This window comes from Olea europaea, chromosome 11, assembly GCF_002742605.1.
Source record: "Olea europaea var. sylvestris chromosome 11, O_europaea_v1, whole genome shotgun sequence".
Lineage (NCBI taxonomy): Eukaryota > Viridiplantae > Streptophyta > Magnoliopsida > Lamiales > Oleaceae > Olea > Olea europaea.
In genome coordinates this window covers 17,857,889-17,880,878 of record NC_036247.1, presented here as the reverse complement: position 1 = coordinate 17,880,878, position 22,990 = coordinate 17,857,889, and the positions used below count along the sequence as shown (strand labels likewise).

The following is a 22,990-nucleotide window of genomic DNA, read 5'->3' as shown; positions in this document are numbered from 1 at the left end:
CAATAGTTATTTATATTTGACTGAAACTACTCTAAAGAACTCAAGGCTTGATAAGCAAAAATTTAGTATGTACTTTGTCGGGGATTGCATTCCAGAAAAAGCTAGTATAGAGGAAGAGTTTCCGGAATAATATGGATATCCATTTACGACTATGTATAACGGAGTACGGATTTCCGTCTTTACTGTTGATTAGCTCTGTGATTAATTAATTTCAATTACTTCTAGATCTAAGGAATCTTTATGTTACGGAGATTCTAGATAGCTATGAATTACTTAAGTTATATCATCTCCTAAATTAAGGCACTGGCTTTCTAGGTAAATTTGGAAGGACATGGTGTCAAGGACCGCAGCTTTACTTAGCCCCTTGACACTATCGCAGCCGCAGTTTGCCCAACTTCGGCTGCACATTGTAAATATTACTTCAAGTTTGAGTTGTAATTTTCGTTTCATTGTAATAGTTATTTTAATTGTAAAATAGCTCTGATATTGGTAAAAGATTAGTATGATTCCTCGTCTTTTAAACGTCTACTCCCGTCACTTGGGTTTTTGTTCAGAATGCTATTATAGGGGGTATTAGTCATTCAAAAATCTTTCAAGCTCACTGGTGTCCGCCCCCTGCACCAGCATTTGTAATTTTCTGCTTTCATCAATTGTAATGTTCAGTTTTCATCAATCAATGTTCAATTTACTTTCAATGTATTCAAATTCTCAATTGTAAGTTTTCTACAAAATTGCAATCAAATCTTCTTTCGTCCCGACGTGACCGAGAAAAGGCGGAAGGTAGTCTAGCGGAGCAGACTACTACCGCACGGTGTCCCTTTCTGTGCCAAGAAGAAAGGCACCCCGTGAAAGTTGGTATCAGAGCTGCGGCTCACGACCCTCGATAAGAAAGTTATGGATCCAATTACATCACACACCACTGAAGTGGTAGAGCCTCAAAAGAAGGGTACTACGAAACAGCGCGTGGATGCGCTTGATGAGACAACTACTAGGTTGTGCTATGCTGTGGAAGGTCTCGAGGAAAAAGTCGAGATGGCCGAATCTGAGATTCGTGGATTACACATCCAATTGGATGAAAGCCAAAGAGCTTGCGCAGCAATGACGGAAGCTGCTGCAATCATTCCTGATCTACAGGATGAAATGGAAGCGTTGAGAGCTCAATTGCGAGTACTCCAACGTGCGGTGGGCAATGGGCAAGCTCCCGCACACGAGTATGCTCCTAGACTCAGAATTTCTGAACCGTGTACCTACGGAGGGGCACGTGATGCAAAAGAAGTCGAAAACTTCTTGTTTGATATGGAACAGTACTTTCTAGCAGTTTCAATCGAAGATGAAACTAGAAAGGTAACCACAGCTACCATGTATCTGGGTGGAGATGCAAAACTATGGTGGCGAACCAAATATGCGGACATTCAGGCTCACAGGATTCGAATTGATTCTTGGGATCTCCTCAAGGAAGCGATCATATCACAGTTTTTCCCGGAAAATGTCGAGTATCAAGCTCGACGGGCTCTTCGAGACCTGAAACACACGAGCTCTATCAGGGAGTATGTGAAATCCTTCTCAGGGCATATGCTGAATATTCGAGATATGTCAGAAAAGGACAAGCTCTTCACCTTATGGAAGGGTTAAAACCGTGGACACGCACGGAACTTCAAAGACAGAAGGTTACTGATTTAAGCACGGCCATGGGAGCCGCTGAATGCTTGAGCAACTACCAAACAGAATCTAGAAAAGATCGACCTTCGGGGAGTAATCAAGCAATTGGAGGTGGTAACAGATCTTACAGACCCAGCTCGAACCCAAATGGGGGAGAGCGCTACTCTCAAAATAGAGAAGGAGCCTATCAAAGCACCCGTGGCTTTCAGGGAAATTATCATAACAGCCGTCAGGGAAATTTTAACTGCAGTAATAGTAACAACTGGAACAAAGGGAAAGCAACGGAGGGCCGAACTGATGCCACTCTCAAATTGAAGTGCTTTTTATGTGAAGGACCTCATCGGGTGTAGGAGTGTCCTCAGAAGCGGATGGTGAATGCATATTGTCAGTTAGCAAGTGGCGGGCCAAGTTCAAAACAAGAGGTACCGCAAGCTAATTGTCATAATGAGACTGACTCTGAAGAGGATGAGGAAGTAGTTGGGGCATTTTCACATCGGTGCAACACACTATCGCATCGGGTTGCTGAAAAGGATGATGTCCCATTGAAAGAGGCAAAGATGGAAGAAGCGAAGGCTCGTATTTGTAGGGCCAAAGGCTTAATGTTCATTGATGTAAAAATCAATGGGAAGCCAATCAGGGCTATGGTGGATACTGGTGCTACCCACAACTACCTTGCATGTACCGAAGTAGAGCGGCTCGGACTGGTTCTAGAAAAGGGTACTGGAAAAGTCAAAGCAATCAACTCCGCTGCTCAACCAATAGCTGGAGTGGCGAAATCGGTGTTGATCAAAGCAGGTCCTTTCGAGGGAAGGACAAACTTATCTGCAGTTCAGATGGATGATTTCAAGCTTATTCTAGGATTGGAATTTTTTCGGGATACTAAGACAGCAGTGTTGCCATATTCCGATTCGTTAATGATGATGGGTAATAAGCCGTGTGTCATCCCTACCCAGGTTGGGAGGATAGGCGAGAAGAGTATCTCAGCCATGCAATTTAGTAAAGGTTTCAAGAGAAATGAACCCTCCTTTTTGTGTACTCTTCGATTAGAGGAGGTCGAAGAGGCGAATGGTCCTATTCCAAAACCCGTTAAAATGCTTGTTCGGGAATTTGAGGACATCATGCCGGAAGAATTACCAAAGAAATTACCACCAAGAAGGACGATTGATCATGAGATCGAACTTNCCCGACGTGACCGAGAAAAGGCGGAAGGTAGTCTAGCGGAGCAGACTACTGCCGCACGGTGTCCCTTTCTGTGCCAAGAAGAAGGCACCCCGTGAAACATGGGCATGCACATGGGTATATATACAGGTCCTTTTCAGGGCGTTAATTATATATGCCATGTTCCTAGATAAATAATATAACCATGGTTGTGTTAGTATTTTTCAAAGCAATCGCTATAATTACCAGCAGACCCTATGGGGGTATTTCATAATGTTATTATATTTAGCCCCTATTTGGTGGCCATTACTTACCAAAAACAATGTTTTGATTATTGAATTTTTAGAGAATGTGTAGTTCAAAAGTAAGGAAAAATCTTGGATTTACGTGTATAATATTTTATTGAGTAAATGTATGGTTGAAAATGAGTATTTAGAAGAAAGAGTTTTAATTTAAAGGCAATCAAAAAGGTGCTTACTGTTAGAGATATTGTCACACGTTAAGAAGGACGACTTTGTTCAAGTTGAGGAGAGTATAAAATACAAGAAAATGTTAAGAAAACTAAGGCCCTAAACTAAAATAATGAAACTTTAAATTCATATATTCCAAGCCCTTGGTCATTGACTAATTTCCTCCTTTTTAATTTTTTTTTTTTTTTAATCCCCCCCCCCCCCCCTTTTGTTTTCTCCCCTTTTTTTTTTTTTTTTTTTTTACTTCTACACATGTTTGGTCTATTGCATAAGTGTATGGTAATGATAAATGACAAGTGGATTGATTATAGGGTAATAAGTGGCCACAAATTCTAGATTTACAAAGGCGGTGCATCATCTGTTGGTACATTATGTTTTGTGGGGATGCAATTCCAAACCTTTGGTCATCAGTCATCACCATTGTCTTCTTGTTCTTCCTTTGCATATGTCTCTTATGTTATTGTGTGTATTATATTGGATAGGGAAAGACTTTTACGACTTGGTTTTATGGATGGACTCACCATATAATTGACATTCCCACAACAGATTATTAATCACATCTCTCTACTTCTCACTTCATGTCTCACTTTCTCTAGACAATACTTTCTCGTTCATCTTTATCGTTCTTTCATCACTACCATAGATTCGTGTTGTTCATATGTGTGGGGGTGATGTCAAATTGCAAGGACGAGTTTTTTTTCGTAGGATGGAGGGACCTGGAACTTCGATTATGTGGAATGAGAGAAGGGGAGGCTGCATGATGGGCAAGGACGTTGAGAGAGAGACTGATGTATTGTGTTGGAGAGACAGAGAAACTTACATGTATTCATTGCTGTTGCTAGCATCAAATTGGTAATGCCAGTTGTATGGTGGGACCGGCCACTAACATTGCCAATTTCAGAAAAGTAATGGCTACTTTCTTCATCCAGCAATAGTTCTCGTTGAGAATGATGCACAAGATGGGGAAGTTTTAATTATATCCATGTAGTAAATGATGATTTTCTACTTTATATGCATGCAACCTTTCTGACTGAAAAAGAGATGGCATGACACTAATTCATAATTCATGAAGAAAAAATATTAACGAGGTTAGGGTTCTTAATGCTTTAACTGCTGTTAGAATTCATCGACCACTGCTGACGACCTTTTTTATGTCAAAATTTTCTTGTGTCTTGTGCAGATGAAATTGCAAGCGCGGCTGTTCTTTGAAGATGGAGAGGCTTCTTGCTCTATAACGAGGGCTATAACCGTGAAACAATGATGTAAAATTGACTATTTTACTAACTGCAGTATCTCTGTTGCTGTTCAGTGACTTTGTCTCGTTAAATATTTTGGATTGAATCAAAATGTTAATGGTACTAAAAATTCTTTAATGTAAAGGCTCATTATGTGGCTATCATTGTTGTTTGTGGCATCAGCTTTGAAATATAATTAGCTGGTAATGCTATCCAAATATTCCAATGTTGTATTATTATTTTTGGCAAAGCACTTTAGGCTTGTGGTTGTGGATATTATCGAGTTGACAGATCACCACTGTTTGACGATGACACAACTACCGTTTTATTCAACATAATTGGACAGCACAATTCGGATTCTCTCTCATGATTCTGCCTCCATCAACTTTTAAAATGAAAAGATGGTGTTAGACTTGTGCTCAATTTAGTAATATGCTTTTATGTTTCCATTTTTTATTTTTTATTTTTTGCTTGATAAATCAGCTCTAAAGAGTATAGTGAGTAACACTAGAAATTAAAAGATTTGCACCTGGATTCAATACCTCTATTATTCTAAAGAGATTACATAAAATTTTTAAATAAGATACCTTAGTAGATGGAGCGATATTGATGTAGAATGAATTGAGAAGCAGCAAGAGAGAGAGATGAAGAGGGATTACATAGAGGGGAAAGAAAAAGAAGAAGGAGAGAACGAGGGAAGACATGAGAACTATGCAACATCACAAATAATCTTTCATTCATCAAACTACTCTTTCCAGCCAAATTACAATCATAAATAACAAAATAGTAAACTTGGGCTTGGGCCAAACCCATATACAAGCTCAATGAAACATAAGGCCTGAAATAAATAAATAGAGATGAAATAGCCCACCAAATGACCTGATGAGGATGATGTCCGCATCAACTCTCCCAGGGTGGAAAAAAAAGACGACCCTGTGGAGTAGGGAAATCGCTAAAGGCAGCACTGTCAATCTCCCATCCACAAACTGAGTGGTTGAGCAAACTTCTTTCGACGTCTGTAGACACGTAAGGGTGGTGGTCCGGGTAGGGGAAGATCTTGTTGACTCCTATAATGCTCCAACAAATCAGGATCAAGTTGCTGAAGTGTCTCATTGGAGATCCAAGTACAATTAGAATTAGGACGGCCCTCCCAACGAACAAGAAAGCACTGTATGTCTCCATCCTTAATTAATAAGGTCTGTGCATCTAGAATAACATCAATTTTATCTTTATGTACTGCAACAGGTGGAATTGGGGGCAGGGATAACATGTTCAAGATGAGGGTCCACAGATGGAAGGACGAAAGGATTATGAGTGGGGTGAAATTGGCATTTGTAAGTAACTAAGTCCTCAACATTAAAGGTAGGGTGGTAGCGAAAATGTGATGGTAAGTCAATGACATATGCATCTGAACCAACACACTTTAAAATTTTAAAAGAACCAGTACTATGAGCTTGTAATTTGGAAACAGGCCCAGATGGACGCCACTTTGGTCTAATTTGAATCATAACATAATCCCCAATATTAAATTCAACGTGGCGTTTGTACAAATCAGCTCGAAGTTTATATAATGCATTACTCCCTTCTAGTTATTTATTGATCTCAACATGCAAGTCACGCAGATATTGTACAAAAGACTCAGTTGACATAGATACACTAGCATGTGAAGACATGGGAATAAGGTCTAACGGCTTCCTAGGCTTAAAACCATGAACAACTTCAAAAGGATTCATACCTATAGACCGATTCACTGAACTGTTATATGCAAGTTGGGCAGTAGGAAAAATTAAGTACTAATTCCTAAGATTTTCCTGGACTAGACACCTTAATAGATTATCAAGACTGTGGTTAACAACTTCAGTTTGACCATTTTTTTGTGGGTGGTATGCAGTAGAGAATTTCAGTTTAGTAACAACCATACTCCATAGAGTTTGCCAAAAATGGCTTGTGAAATGAACATCCCTATTCGAGACAATGGTTTAGGGAGGCCGTACAATTTAACGATCTCGTGAAAGTATAACTTAGCAACCTTAGATGCATCGGAAGTTTTGTTACAGGGAACAAAGTGTGCCATTTTCGAGAAGCGGTTTACGATAACGAAAATGGAGTCTTATTTCTTTGGAGTACATGGTAACCTTAGCACGAAATCCATATTAACATTTTACCAAGGACTGCTAGGGATGAGAAGAGGCGTGTGAAGGCCTGTGTTCTACCTCTTTTGCTTAGAACGCTTACAGGTGTTACATGTGTCAACAATCTTGGCCACATCTGTCTTTAAACCGGGCCAGTAGAATTGACGTTCAATCTTTTCTATGGTCTTATCACGCCCAAAATGTCTAGCCAACCTGCCAGCATGACTTTCCCACACTATAAAGTCTCGCACTTAAGTCTTCGGATGCACAACTTATTGGATCTAAAAATATAGCCCTCCTCCAAACGAAAACTATCGGTGGTGTCCAACTTCCCATTTTGCAAAGTAAGAAAAATGTCTCTAAAATCTGGACATGACTCGTACTCTTCCTTAAGTATTTGAAACACTATGACCTTAACACTCATGATGGACAATAAGGAGATGCGACGACTTAAAGCATCAGCAGCTCGGTTTTCAACACCCTTTTTATGCTTTAAGACAAAAGAATAGGCCTGCAAGTATTCGAATTAGCGGCCATGCCTAGAATTCAATTGTCTTTGGGAATTAAGGAAACAAAGGGCCTCATGGTCCGAGAAAAGGACTAATTCTTGGGATAATAAGTAAAGACAACAATAGCGCAAGGCTTGTACAATTGCGTACAACTCCTTATCATAAGTCGATTACCGTTGCTTGGCATGATTTAATTTCTAACTAAAATAAGCAATAGGATGGCGTTCTTGACTCAAGACTCCACCTATTCCTACCCCTGATGCATCACATTTGACCTTAAAAACTTTAGACAAATATGGGAGTTGCATGACAGTAGCCTTTATCATTCGCCTTTTGATTAACTTAGAGGCCTCAGCCGCTTCCTGCTTCCAATGAAATTCTCCTCTCTTCATACACTAGTGATAGGAGCCATGATCGTACTAAACCCTTTGATGAAATGATGATAAAAAGTAGCTAGACCATGAAAGTTCCTAACATCATGTACATTCTTGGGGTCAGGCCAATCAACGATTGCCCAAACCATCGCAGGAACAGCAGATACTCCCATAGCGGAAACAATGAATTCGAGGAACACAACTCTATCAGTGAAGAAAGAACATTTCTTCACATTGACATACAAGCTTATTGCATGTAGTGTAGAGCAAACTTGCGTGAGATGATCTCGATGTTGTTCCCTATTTTTGCTGTATATGAGAATGTCATCAAAATATACAACAATGAATTTGCCCATGAAAGGTCAAATGGCCTGTGTCATCACCCTCATAAAAGTGCTTGGAGCATTGGTTAGTCCAAAAGGCATGACCAACCACTCCTATAGACCATCTTTTATTTTAAATGCAGTTTTTCACTCATCTCCTGGGCGGATCCGAATCTGATGATATCTACTCTTCAAATCGATTTTGGAGAAGATTGTGGCACTGGCCATCATATCTAGCATATCATCAAGTCGAGGGATGGGAAAACGATACTTGATAGTGATTTTGTTGATAGCGCAACTATCAACACACATCCTCCAAGAACCATTTTTCTTAGGTGTCAGAAGGGCGAGAACTACACAAGGGCTTAAGCTTTCACGGATGAAGCCTTTGTGGAGGAGTTCACCCACTTGTCTCTAGAGCTCGGCATGTTCAGCAAGATTCATTCTATAGTGAGGCAAATTTGGGAGAGATGAACTTGGAACCAAATTTATAGCATGTTGAATATCTCGTAAAGGAGGCAATAGATCAGGGAGGTCGTCAGGAAATACATCATTAAATTCCTGAAGAAGTGAGTGCACTTTAGTAAGGGTCGCTGTTGGGGAATCGAACGGGACTTCCATAACAATCACAGCAAATATAATTGAGTCATTTACGATTGTCTGTTCAAATTCTGTACGACTAATCACATGTAATCCTTTCCTTTAGACAATTTTTTTTTGGCTTGGTGTAAGTTAATAGATTTTGGTGGTAAAGGATTAAGGTGAATCTTCTTTCCATTAAATAAAAAGAAACATGAATTTGATTGCCCATGGATAGTTACATTCAGGTCGAACAACCAAGGTCGACCAAGAATGATATGTTCGACATCCATAGGGATGACGTCGCACCATATATGATCCTTATGCTCAAGGAACTAGAAAGGCACCAAACAACGCTCTTTCACAACTATAGATGAAGTGTCAATCCAAGAGACACTATATGGTTAGGGGTGTGGGACTGACTTCAACCCAAGACAGGACACTGTGGTCATAGAGATCGCGTTGATACAACTCCCACTATCAACAGTAATCTTACAACCCTTATCGTTGATCTTGATGTAAGTATAAAAAATGGCATGACGACGCCAATCATCGACATCCTTACGTTGGGTAAGGGTACCACGTACTACACTCAACCGAGAGGTGTCGGGGGCCAGAGAAGCAAGACCTGGACCTACAAGAAGGGTACGAAGGCAACCTAAGAAGGCATCCTCATTATCACCCAAATCATCAAACTCTTCAAAGTTAGGCTCATAGACTTGATCTTCTAAAGGCTTACCAATGACATCCTTCCGCTCGTCAATAACTAAGGCTCGACTTGACATCTAGATGAGATATGGCCGAAGCCCTTACAATTGAAGCAATGCAAATGAGAAGAAGTTCTTGAAGTTTCAGGAGCTTTACCTTTATTGTCTAAAGTAGGGAGTGCATTAGACGGTGGAGGTTCTAGAAGAGATTTGGCTGGAGGAGGTGGTGCCGATGAGATTGATGGACGGTTATCACTACGCCTTCCATACGGAGTCTTAGTAATCGACTCGTAATCCCGAACCAAGGAATAAGCGTGATCGAGAGTGGTGACACCTCGAACAACAAGCTCACGTCGAAGATCATCTCTTGGACCCTGTCTGAACCTACTAAAGTCATAGTTTTATCTTCGACGATGTGGCATCGCATTCGGAACTCATCAAATTGAGTAGCATAGTTAGTCGCTGTACGATTTCCTTGTGTGAGGGCATTCCACTGGTCCAACAAGTTGCTATGATAAGAGTGGGGTACATACTTCTCTTGAAGACGACGCTTCATTTCCTCCCAACTTCCAATGAGAGGTGCATGACACCTCTCAAGAAGGTCCTCAACGCTTTCCTAAAAGAGTTGGGCAATACCAGTTAATTTCAAATTGGTAAATTGAAATCTTCGATCCTCTGGAACTCCATACCATGAAAAGAAACGATCCATGTCTCTAATCCATTGTGTAAAAACTCTAGGATCTAAATAGCCATCGAAAGTAAGAGCGTCTAACTTGATGTTTCGAAAGTAACGCTCCTCATAGAGGAGGTGAATGAGTACCATAATGGTGATGGTCTCGTTTATGATTGCGCTCATGTTCCCCATTTCTACGTCCGTGACAAACACACTGTTGACCACCATATCGATGACGATAGGATATGTTATGAGACGCTTCAGAGTTCTCAGTGTCGGTTGAGGGAGAGGTGTGTCCTAAATTGTTCACCTTAGCAACTAGTTCTCTACTCTCTTCAGGAGTAGCAGTCACCTCAATTTGAACAGTTGCTAATTGAGCCTATAGTTGAGCTAATTGTCGAGTAAGGGCATCAAATTGAGAAGGGTGCATAGTCAAAATATTGGAACTGGGTATGACAAGATGACCACTTCGCAAATGCATGTAATGTAACACTAGCTAAAGACAGTGAATGACGAGATCAATAAACAACTAGTTCAAGAAATGAAAATAAAAATTTGAACATTTAAATTTTATTATTATTCTTATTATTTTTTTAAATTTTTGGGGATTATGAAAATCTAAATATGTCAAGTGGATACTACTGATCTATGTAAAATAAAAAAAAGTGAGGGTCAAACACTAGTCAATACCTAAAACACGTAAAATAAATATGGTAGAAGTGAATAAAATAAATATGGTAAAGGTAGAAATATAGCAAGTCAAGAGAGTTAGCAAGTCTAGGAGTTTAATCACGTGAATTTTATGTAAAGACTACAGTACAAAAGTTAACCGATGCAATTCAAAATAAATATCAATATAATTGAGGATAAATTAAAATTATGACTTCCTTTTCGTTCATTTGAAGAAGCTGTGTCCAATCAACTGAAATAAAAAAGATACTTGAAAATGATGTTAAAAAAAATAACTTCTCTCTCTCTTTTTTTATTTTTATTTTTATTTTTATTTTTTTTTTGTTTAACTTGCAAAATCAAATAAGCAAACAAGTACAAGCTAAGGCCCAAACACTACTAGATGTCCAAACTACCCATCATTCCCTGTACACATAGCAATTGAGGCCCAAAATACAAAAAATTAAAAATAAAAGCAAGGACTATAGACTACAACCCAAACAAAATCTACATTTGGGGGTGACGATCGCGAGGTGGAAGTTTTGGGCGATGCGAATTGCTCGATACCGGAGGCGACGGAACTTGAGACGGCTGTCGTTCGATGACAAAGTGGCTACAGTGTGGATTCTCTGTGGATGGAGTTACGTGGGTCATTGAATTTTGTAGCTTGAGCTGTGGTTGAAGTATGCAATTGCTGGTTCATATATCGTGGGGAATCTACATGGGATAATCTTATGGTGGTATGATGAAGATTGAAGTAGAGGTAGATGACAAGAGTTGTAGTCGTGTTGGTGGGTGTTTGCAAAATTTCGGAGACTCGGGTTGGGGGAAGTTAAGGCCTGTACAGTTGCGCAGTTGAAGGTGATTTGAGCCTGGACAATTGCAATTGTAGGTTTCTTTGGTTTAAGCGTAGCACCGACAGTAGATGGTTGTATGTAGAGAAGTAGTTGTATGTAATGGTAGATGTGTAAATTTCAGTGCGAGTTGTGAAGTTTTAGGCAATATGTTGTTGGATGAAGACGTGGGGGTAAGTGGAGTCGGTTTGGGAGTTCGTTGAAGACATGGGAAGGCTGTCTTGTGCAGACGGCTTTGGTGCGGTGATATTTTAAATAAGATACCTTAGTAGATGGAGTGATATTATTCAGCTCCATTGATGTTAAGCATAAGTCTAGATGGTAATTGTATATTATTAAATGATAGATTTACTTAAATGTAATGTCAAATGATTCATTTAATTGAACTTATCAAATGTGATAATTTAGATTGATGCTAGATAGCATTATTGTACTAGATGTGATCAGTTGATGCCATTCTGGTTGCGCCCAATATCCTTTTTTCATTACTAATCGAACTTGAGCAGCTATGCAATCATAAGTACACGTGTAGAATAACATCTATAGGAAATCAAAAGCTAGTAGAAAATGTTCATGAATAAGGTTAACATTTCCAAAATCAGTTTTTTTTTTTTTTTTTTTTTTTTTTTTTTTTTTTTTTTTTTTTTTTTTTTTTTTTTTTTTTTTTTTTGTATTTTTTGTATTTTTTTTTCTCCAAATCAATAAAAAATTTATAATGATGGATCGAGCGCACCGCATTTAGCATTTTTCAGCATACACCATTGCTGTTGATTTGAATTCAACAATAATGGTTTGTTTGATTGTAAGCATGAAATTTATATAAAAAGAAAATAAATTCGAGATAATTGAATTGTCTAAAAATTATTTACATGAAAATTGTCTATTAAATGTGTGTGATTGATTTTATTTTCAACTTAAAAAATATTATATTTGTCCATTTTTTATCAATAAGTATATGGAAGAGAGAGAATAGATGAGATGAGAGAGAGAAAGATTGAATTACTTAAAAAATAAAAATATACTCTTTCTAAAGAAAATATTTTTCTGTATTTTCATGAAAAATATGATCATGTGATCAAAAGTAGAAAAATATTTTTCATGAAAAAATATCAATCAAATAGCATAAAAGTAGAAATTTGGGTGATAAATTATATTTTTCATGAAAAATATTGATAATCAAACACACTCTAAATTATATAGTCGTACTTGACACTAGAAATGCCAAAAGGCATTAGAGGTGCATTAACCAGTATACATGTACACATGTGATCATGTAATTCATTCCATCTTGAGGTGAAAAGTTTCAGTACTCTGGTATTTAATCAACATGAGTATATTTGAGTCCCCATTATTTAATGCACATGAGAAAAATGAATTTCCCTTGTTTCAGACTCTAGTTCCTTTTATCATGCTAAATTCCTGTATCAAATTCCACTCACATATCTCCTCCATTATACTATAGATATATTCCTAACCTCAAAGCTACATGCCCAGACGAAATTATTTATAAATAGAGGGCAAATTTCGTTCCAATGGTACCACATATATAGAACTGCAAAATCCTAAATATCAAACATGGCAGATAACAGTTTGAATGAAGTATGATAGATAATTTTTCTAATTTCCAAAGAATGATGCAGGCAAATCTCATTGGGTTTGCATACTAAATCCTTGAATCTCTTAATGCCAAAGCTTCAAGCAAAACCCTGATGGCACTGTTGAACATCTTTTCTTGTTTGAAATAACATCAGAAAATGTGTCCACAAGTTGTCCAGCAAGAGATGCTGGATCTTCAATAAATGTATCAATGAATACTTTCACAACTCTCACCTCTTGAGGTGTTGCTGTCAGGCTGTACCAAGTCAAAAATTTCTGCCTAAAAGTTGTTTCTATATAATCATCACATTCCAACCATCGGATCACTTTGACGTAATACTCAAAATTCTTGTCTCCAATTTCAGTACAATCTTCATCTCTTTCACCAAATTTCTTCTTCGAGGATTCCTTCTCCCTTGCAGATGCATTATCCACACTCCTCCCGCCACGTTTAGGTCTGTTGTTGTTCCTTCCATTCCCATCCTTCGCATTCTCCAACTTGCAAGGGGTGATTGGCAAGCCATTTTCTGAACTATCCACATATGGCACCCATTCCAAACCAGCCCGACTGGGGATATTTGACAGGTTACCAGTGCTCATTTTCTCAACCATCTGTACTTTTGAAGTGTCTTTGTTTTTTAGATTTAAAGCATCATTGTTCTGTTTTTGTTCCTTGTCCAAAAAAGAGACTACATCTCTACTAGTCTCCTTTTGGCTCTCTGAGAAGTTGATGGTGTCATAAAGAAAATTTGCACAAGAAGATTTATTGTCACTTCTGCGAAATGCAACATAATTATCACCTCTAGTCTTGTCCATGTTGCTGCATGGCATGACATTGTTAGTTTCATCTTCCACTGAAGAAGGATTAGAAAGGGCGCTACAGTTGGTGGCCGGACTTTGACTTTGCTCTACTTCCACGTTCGTAGAATTTATATTTGCTACTTCACTTTGAGAGTTACCTGTCTGGAACTGGGCTTGATGCATTTCTCTCTCTCTAATGTTGTTATCTTCAAATCTGACAAGTTTTGCAGCAAGCATAGTGGTACCTAGAAAACTTAATCCCAGAATGAGCGATATGGCTATAGCTTGCCTCGAAATGGAACCAGCATTCGAAAAAATTCAATAGGGAATTAAGTGTTCGAAAATGGGGAGAGAGAAATAGAGAGATGTACCAGAAGGTATATCGGACTCCCTGTTAGAAATTATTGAGTTGAGAGAATCTACTGAAGAAGCACATAATCTCTGAACTTCTGGTCCTGATGAAAGCCTGTTTACAATTCCTCTTGCTGTCTTCACAGGTAAACCAGTTAAAGGACCGACATCCTCTTCAAGCTTTTTCACTGCTTCATCAATGATTCCATATAGATTTTTGTAATGCTTAGTTCCGGCAAGAATTTTTCGGCTTAAGGAGAGTCTATAGCACAATATATCCACACGCCTCGTATTACTAGCCACTGTTAGTTGCTTTCTCCATGAGCTGCATAATATTATTTTATAAGATGAAAAAATTCGCTAGAATCATTTTGATTCCTCATGTTATATAAGATATAACAATTAAGTAAATGAAAAAAAGATGAGTGCCTACAGAAAAGCAAGGCAACCCAAGTTTTGTAATTTTGCAGTAATAGTACATGGAAATGAAAAGTTAAGGAAAAAAGAGGGAACCAAGGACAGACATTTACCCGAGCAAATCATTCACCTTTCCACAAGATACACAACAAAAGTTCCCATCAAGTCCCTTATCCTGCCTATTATTAGTGATCCCAGATTTTTCGTGCCGCAGGGCACATTCAAGGTGACACGACATGCCACATGACTTGCCTTGAAATGGAGGGTCTGAGCCGCAAACTAACCACAGGCTTGGGTCCTTGTTGTCATCATACTGTCGACAAATGCAGCACGAACACCTTTTGCAAAACACATCTTCACGATTCAGTTTAGCTTTACAAGCTGAATTTTTGCAGTAAGTGGTATTAATTAAATCACCATCAGCAATGTTAGATGCATCAGTATTTGCTGCAGAAAGTAAGTGACTTGGGTTATCAGATTTCCTTTGCCGTTTGGGAGTCATTTCACCGTTGTCTAATAAAGGCTGTCTTTCAGGGAGACTTGCAGTTCCTTGCTCCAGGGATTTCTTATCAGACACGACTTTCAAAAGGTGCTCGATTATCTTTAACTTTGTTAAGCCCGTATACTTCCTTTCTTTCCCGAGCTCTGCACAGAGGATTTGCAGGATATCTTGACGGCTCCATGCTTGTAGAATATCTGCTGCACCATCTGACCACTTCGACAACTCATATACTACTACTCTCTTTTGCTCCAAGCTTAACTTACTGCACTTTGATGAATCAAATACCAACTCTGGAGCCAAAAAATGCTCGAGTTAGCAGCTGTATAGTCTCTTTAATAGAACATGTAATGCAATCATTAGTTATTTGTCGAAACCCACGAGGAGGAAAAGATACAAATACTGGTGAGACATTGTAAGATAGCATGCAGACTTCTAGTTTTTTCCATTGAGTTGGTGCATTCAATTACGAGTAAACTAGATGATTTGCTTAGCAAAATGCTAGAAATCTAAAAGGTTTTGGTCCAGACTGCAAGTGGAATCTCTCTTAATACGATATGTGATTCTTTGGCTACAGCACAATCACCATAAGAAAAGAAAGAAGAAGGATTAACGGTAATCGAAATACAAGTAACAGAAAAAATATTGGCAAGAAGTTCCAAATTTATGTCCAAAAAACAGTTCTTCCGAGCACATAAATCAGGACATTGCAACCAAAGCCTTCGCTCAAAACCCCAAATTCAAGATTCAAGAAAAAAAACGTCAAAAATTGAAAAAGATTAGCCTATTCAAACTAGTGAACGAATATGATATAGCAATTAGGTGGTATAAACTATTTCAATAAAAAGCATCGGAGTAACACAAACTTCACCTTTGACTTCCATAATGCCCCCACGATGAACTTCCGCAACAGGTGCCACAACGAATAATCAATTCAATATTTTAAGAAGAAAACGTCAATTTCAACAAAATTATACATAAATACATTTCAACAATCTAGTTAACCAGTCTTCAAAGTAAAAATACAGCAAAACAGCTGGCATTTCTTTGGCATATTTAAGAATTTTCATTCTTTCCTCTCTTATAGGCATCCTCTAAAATAATTAGGTAAGCATAAATTCTGACATAATTACTTATAATGAATGCATAATAAAGCTAGAGACAAGCAAAAATTTACTGTGTCTGTGTCTGTGTCTGTGTGTGAGTTGTATGCGCGTGCGTGGGTGGGTGGATTGTCTCAGTTTAATAAAAAAAAAATAATCCCAAAATCCATTAAAATAAAAAGCCAAATCACGCATGGAATAAGTCTAACAAACAGATCAAGATGAATTATATGACCCATTATCCAAGATGAATTATATGACCCATTATCCACAATATCTGTAAATAAAGATCCAAAATTTTCTCATCGAAAGTATCGAAACGCTTAATGTTTTTTATGAAAAAAAAAGAACACAAAAACCAAAAATTTAAAAATTTAAAAAAAAAAAGGAAAAAAAGAAAAGAAAAAACAGACGAGAGAGAGAGAGAGAGAGAGAGATTTTTTACCCTCCAAAGAAGAAGCATCCATGGCTTACAATTCTTTCAATAACAAAAAACTATGCCCGCATTACGCCATAAGCTGGTGTTTCTCAGCCTGAAAGAGATTTTGTCAGTCCCAGAAACACAATAAAGAGAGTCATGCATATACACATATACATGCGTATACATAAAGATGAAGGGGGAGGGATGTGGTGGGGTAATACGAGTACCAATGAGATGCGAGGGGTGAAAATTGAGGCACTAGCAAGGAATCCATGAAGAGATGGGTCCTTAACGTGGGGTTTTCAGCACCCCAAGCACCATATTCATATAATAATGTCTCTGTCTCTGTGTGTGTGTGTGTGAGAGAGAGAGAGAGAGAGAGAGAGAGAGAGGTGAAGAGTAACACTATTAAGCAACGCAACAGAGAAACAAAAGCGGCCGAATATGTACGTCTATTTTACCTTTTCCGCCCCCAACTATTAGTTAGTACAAATGTTGGACCTTAACACACAATGTGTTGTTCAATTTCCTATGTTGTGGCATTTTAGAAACATCATAAATCATTACGGATGATCCCCTGCCTACTGCGAGCATGAGCTTATTGTGTCTAAAACTGACGTGGAACAAGTCAAGTCATCATCGTTAACAATTCAACAGTGATGACAGCAAGTCAAATCGTCATCGTTGAGCATTTTACCTTTTGACTTACTGACGAGGCAATGTCACGTTAACGGTTGGCACATTTTTTATTTTGTCCACCAATGACAATAGACTAATTCTGCGTAAATCATATCAAAATTATGGACATCAAAAATGTTTGTTTTTAAGAATAAAAATTAAGTAGAACCATATTGACCCGATTGTTTCCGTTTAATATGATCTTTGGAATACATTAAAATTGATTATTTATAGTAGGGTTAACGAGATTGTTGGTCAATTTCCTACCACTATTAAACCAACATAATACTTGTCTGCCTAACCATGATAGAAAAAAGGGTGTTTATTGTACTATTGAGGATCACGAACACCTATTTGGTCTGAATATCCTTTTTCCCTCTCAATAAGTGGGTTTGAGGTATTAGTTGGCATGGATTTTTGACTTTTTGAACTTGACAACGAGAAATCATTGTACATCATTGAAGAACATGGCTTATTTGAACCTTTTAATCAAAGAGTAATTTTATTTAGTATAATTGATGTTAAAATATCAAAAGTGACACTAATGTGAAATTAAGTGAAAAGTATAATAAAATGAATCACTTAATTTTATTTTTTATTGAATTTATTAATTAATATCAATCTAAACTGGCGTTCTAACACCACTGGTGCTAAATAGCATTATTGTTTACTAGAATAGACAAGTGCAAGTATTATGTTTTAGATACAATCGATTTTAAGATGTAAATATTTTTAATATGTTGATTGATGCATTTTATTTATGGCAGATCTATTATTTAATTGAATTATTATTCCAATAAACTAAATTGATAAAGTTCATAGATTCGAATCTTGATAACTTGTTAATCACAAGGAATTATGATTGTAAGATTCAAGTTACATATAATTGAATATTAAATTACTCATGATCGATACACGTCATTATTACTGAAAGATTAGGATGTCCATATCTCACTTATGAAGTGAGTAGTTGATCTCACAAGTTAAAATATGATTATATTTAAAAGATATATGTATGTTTCGCTAAGAGAACAAAACATTGGAAATCCACTGCAAAGATTCTACGAGGATACATATCTCAGTGTCAGTTGTTAATATTTAAAATTCGGTAGTTGAATATATCTTTCGAATTGAAGTCGTCATAGTATCTTATATGAGGGACAACATACTTTTGCTGATATTGGATGTTGATTTACCAAGAGTTGTGAATATGTCATTGTTCGGGTATAACAAAAATCATATAAAGGTTGTGAATAATCAATAAAGAATTAGTCACTTTTAGATAGTAAGAGATAATGACCCGTGTTTCCTCCGCTTACGCTAATATTGAAACCCTTGACGAAAGTAAGTATAAGTTGAAAAGAATTTTGATAATTATTGATTTAAGAGTGGAATGAAAAATATGATTGGTTAATTGAGATTAATACATCTCCATGTCTCGTAATTGATCGGGTTATATTGACAAATGGATTATAGTTCCACGATAAATGAAATAGTTTGCTTGTCACACCACGTAATATTTTTCATCACGTGTATCATCTTGACCATTGTTAGATGTCAATCGAGGATGACGGATGTGAATAGATTAATTTAGGTGAATTAACGATAAATTAATAAGATTATATCAAAATAATAATTGTCGGTGCTCGACATAATGATCGGAATCTAATAAATCACACACAAAATACGAGAACCAGATGAATGAAAGTAAGAATTAATTAATTAACAAGTATGGGACTTTTGAAGAATTAATTAATTAGATTGTTTCCTGTGCTTGATAATTAAATAACTGTCATGTTGAAACATCATAGAAAATTAAAGTTTAATGGTTGATTAAGTCCACTTAAACATTCATAAATGAATAATTAGAGTTTGAGTGCTTTAGCAGAGATCGTGATTGTTCGTGATCAAGATTTGAAAATAAGTTTGAAGAATTTACTAAAGGTAAATTTTAATCAAGATTTTTATTTAAACACAAAGAAGATCATTGAAGGAATATTTTAAATTTCATTGCGCATGTATAAGTAAATATCAAGGAAAGAAATCTTGGAAGAAAGAGTGCTTATTTATACTTTTGCAATGTAGATTCTTGGTAGAATTCAGCTCTCCATGATAATGACCTAAAAATGGACTCTACAATGCTAAACCTTTGAAAGCCATGAGTTGCCTATGTTGAAACTTTACGTCATGTGTTCTTTGTAGATTTTTTCCGAAACTGTCTTTGTGTCTAAACCTATCTATTTAGTGAATGGGCGTTGGATGTAGAGTATTTTTGTTGTGCATAGCAACTGAAGAGTGAAAGATTAATATTGATGTAGACAAATGAGTTGGAGGTCATGTTGAGATCCTACTTGCAGGGGCATATTAGTTTTGTTAGTCTGATTGTAAAGATAACAAGCATGGAGATTTGTGGCAGAAAGTGCAAAATATCGTAACCCCTTGTCCTTTATCCAATAGAAGCTTTACTTCTATATCCTAACTTTAACCATATAAACAAAATTTTGGGAACGTTGAGGGCAACTCAAAACGCAAAGTGATAAGTTTGCACGTTTATAAATCTCTCCAAATAATGTTGTTGTAGTTTGACCCAAATTCTAGCAATTATTCAAGTTTTGGTTGAAGTGATCTTGAAAAGATTAAAATTATGACTTGGAAGAAATGTCATCGCATTTTCGTTAGCCTGTAACTAGCTAGCCTCTCAAGCAATGCCTGTATATTTTCTAGAGAGAGTTGTTGCTCACTTGTCGCGCCCATCGCCCACTTAGAGCTCGAGCGGCTGAGTTGTCACTTGCTGCCGCTCTAACAACAAGGTTATCCAGCCCAGGCCCATTTCATGTTTTGAAGCACTTTTGGACTCTTATTGATCTACAACTTGGTTTCTAGGGTTTATATACACAAGCACGGCTTGTATTGTTCCCATGATATTCATACAATATCTTTAGAGTTTTAGATTTTAATGGAGAGTATTAAGATCTTGTTATAAATACAACTGCTATTGAATATGGTGAATTTCTCCTCCTCCAACTGCTGCTTTTTCCCGCCTTAGATTTCTACATAAATCTTGATATTCTTATTTTTGTTCTTACTTATTTCATTATTGTCATTATCTTGCTATCAATTCATGACAAGTGGTATCAAAGTGATTCTTGTAACTTGTTTTGTTTCATAACAAATGCAAATCATATGAGGAAACTAAGGGCTTTTGATGAGTCAATAGCAACATTACAGGATCGAGATGAACAATTTCAGTTGCAACCATCGACGAAAATACAAAACATTTACATGCCAAAGCATCAAGTGGATATTGAATATACCAAATTTCTGTAACTAAGGATCGGGATGATCAATGGAAGGGGGTGACATAGGTTGTTAAGGTGCTGGAAAAAGATTTTGGGCGCATTTTTTATAACCAAAACATTACTGAAGTAGGATTTGAAAAGGATGTAAAGGGATAAACAGATTTCTTAATAACATGCTGAATAATAGTCCGTCAGTAATAGCCATTAATTTCTAATTTAGAATTGATCCCTAAGAAAGCAAAACTTGAGTATGCAGCTAATTTTAGACCTATTGGCTTATGTAATGTGGCCTATTAAATAGTTTCAAAATCTCTAGCCAATAGACTTAAGAACATTTTGCCTGACTTAACTTCTGAAAATCAAAGTGCTTTCGTATATGACAGACTATAATACTGGTACTGTGATTGTTACTTCCGAGTCACTGCATATAATGGAAAAACAATAAAACTGTAGAAAAGGCTTTCTTGTACTTAATTAAACATGAGCAAAGCGTACGATATGGTCGAATAATCATCTTTGGGGGCAGTTGTACAATTGGGGTTCCTCCAAATATGGATTTAATTAATCCATGGTACGCCACTATATCCAGCTTCAGAGGTTTTGGTTTTGAGGAGACAACAATAAAATGTTAAACAAGGTTGATGAAGAACGAAAATAAAACCAACAACAAGAAATCAACAAAATGAAGGTTTGAACATGATTTTAAATCGCTGTCCTCAAACGATATTCGCCACCACTGGGGTAAGTGCTTGAAGGCTTTATGACAAATAGTTTGTGAAGTAAATAAAACTTAATCCAAGTTTGAATCAATAAAACACACATGGAAAAAGAAACTGAAGAACAAAATTATAAAAAACTAGTTTGATATTTGATTTTGGATGTTGGTTAATGTATTTTATGTTTGTAATATGTTTTCAATTATGAAAATCACTCATATATATAGAATTATAATCAACATGTACAAAAAGGTGCAAAAATCAAGACCAAAGGGTGTGAAACATTTCAAAACGACGCCAGAATTTAAGCAGCCAACAGTTAAATTTGGCCACCCAGCATAAAATTGGGCACCCATCCAGTTCAACAAAATAACCACTGTAATTGCAACACAAGGCCGGGCAGTTGGCCAGTTGCCCAATCCAACTTTCAGCCTTCACCTTGTTTTTTTATGGTTATCACTTCCATCATCACTCCTCATTGTCATTTGACCAATATTCCAAAACCCCACTTGTTGGAATATAAAATGAGTTCAAACTAAGTTTAATGATACTTGTGCATAGAATATGGATATCTTTCAATTTGAATCCAACATTATTATAAATCTCACAGAGTAATCATCGAAATTCTAGGTAGCATAAAAGCTTTGAATCTATTATTGCTTATGATGTTATCGGTGAAATCACACACACAAGTATCAAGAATTCGAAGTTTTACACAATCTTGTTTACGCTTTTATGGCCTTGCACTTCTCCTACTCATAAACTTTTAAGAGAAAAACTCAAACTCTCTATTCAAGTGGCACAATCATGAAGTTTATATAGGTAAAGTTCTTGTAATATCTTTGTCACTTTTAGAGATACTTGATCCACCGATCTAAATTTTATTAAGAGTTATAGAACTCAACCGTCCTAGTCGTGAAAATTGGCACTTGTAACCTATGACAGGGTTTTAAAAGGAAAAATAAGTGCTGAATCTATCAACTTATCGAATGACTTGTTGTCACCATTTGAACCCAAAGTATACTTGTTAGTATAGTTAGGTAGGGTTGCCGTTATTGGTGAATTTAATTATAGAGTTTCAACCACATCCTGCTAGTTGTTGTTCGCACTAATTCCTTTGAGAGCGGTTTAGTGGAGGATAAGCTAAATTCTCATTTGGCTTTACATAATTGTTTCATCTTTGATTAATTTCTTCACATAGTCATGTCTTAGACTTATATATCTAGACTTACCATTATATACTTTATCGTATGCTTTACCTAAAGTGGCTTGACTATCACACAAGATAAATATGAAAAAATTACTCTTTTCTCCCAATGAAATTTCATACATTAAATTTCTAAGATGTTAAGCTTATTTTTAGTTTTAGTCAATGCCACAAATTCGGATTCCATAATTGAGTGAGTAATACATGTTGTTTCTTGAATTTCCAAGAGACCGCACCTCCTCCAAGGGTGAATACCCAACCTTTAGCTGATTTATTCTCACAAACACTAGATATCCAACTAGCATCCGTAAATCCTTCTAATATTGTAGAAAACTTAGAATATTGGAGATCTAGATCCTTGGTTTTCTTCAAGTAACCAAGAACTTGCCTGATAACCTTCCAGTATTATTTACTTGGGATTGCTAGCAAAATGAATAAGTTTACTAATTGCAAATGCTGTGTTAGGTCTTGTAAATTGTACAACATAGGTTAGACTCCCGGTTGCACTTGCATACTCAAGTTATGCCATAGCTCTTCCATCACTCTTTATAAGTTTCAAA

At 36.8% G+C, this 22,990-nt stretch overlaps 1 protein-coding gene across 4 annotated transcripts; it reads right to left on the bottom strand.

Annotated features, from left to right (window-relative positions):
* Positions 1-12,608: 12,608 nt before the first annotated feature.
* Positions 12,609-16,883, bottom strand: LOC111403643 (VIN3-like protein 2). Of its 4 annotated transcripts, none has more exons than XM_023032224.1 (6): positions 16,555-16,867; positions 15,878-15,907; positions 14,621-15,299; positions 14,111-14,415; positions 13,739-13,984; positions 12,609-13,657 (listed from the first exon to the last, which is right to left on the bottom strand). In XM_023032224.1, the coding sequence occupies exons 1-6, from the start codon at positions 16,574-16,576 to the stop codon at positions 13,023-13,025; spliced, it is 1,917 nt and encodes a 638-aa protein (XP_022887992.1). In that variant the 5' UTR covers positions 16,577-16,867; the 3' UTR covers positions 12,609-13,022. The 4 variants fall into 4 exon arrangements, with proteins under 4 accessions (XP_022887992.1, XP_022887989.1, XP_022887990.1 ...); XM_023032222.1 differs by having other exon boundaries at positions 13,023-13,984; positions 16,555-16,642; positions 16,758-16,883; XM_023032221.1 differs by having other exon boundaries at positions 12,609-13,984.
* Positions 16,884-22,990: the final 6,107 nt, after the last annotated feature.

Coding starts and splice junctions, on each gene's coding strand:
- LOC111403643 (XM_023032222.1), bottom strand. CDS start 16,576: ATGGATGCTTCTTCTTTGGAGG. Junction 15,300..15,877: donor GGGCATTATGGAAGTCAAAG/GTGAAGTTTGTG, acceptor TTTTGGCTCCAG/AGTTGGTATTTGATTCATCA. Junction 13,985..14,110: donor GGAGTCCGATATACCTTCTG/GTACATCTCTCT, acceptor TAAGTTTTCTAG/GTACCACTATGCTTGCTGCA.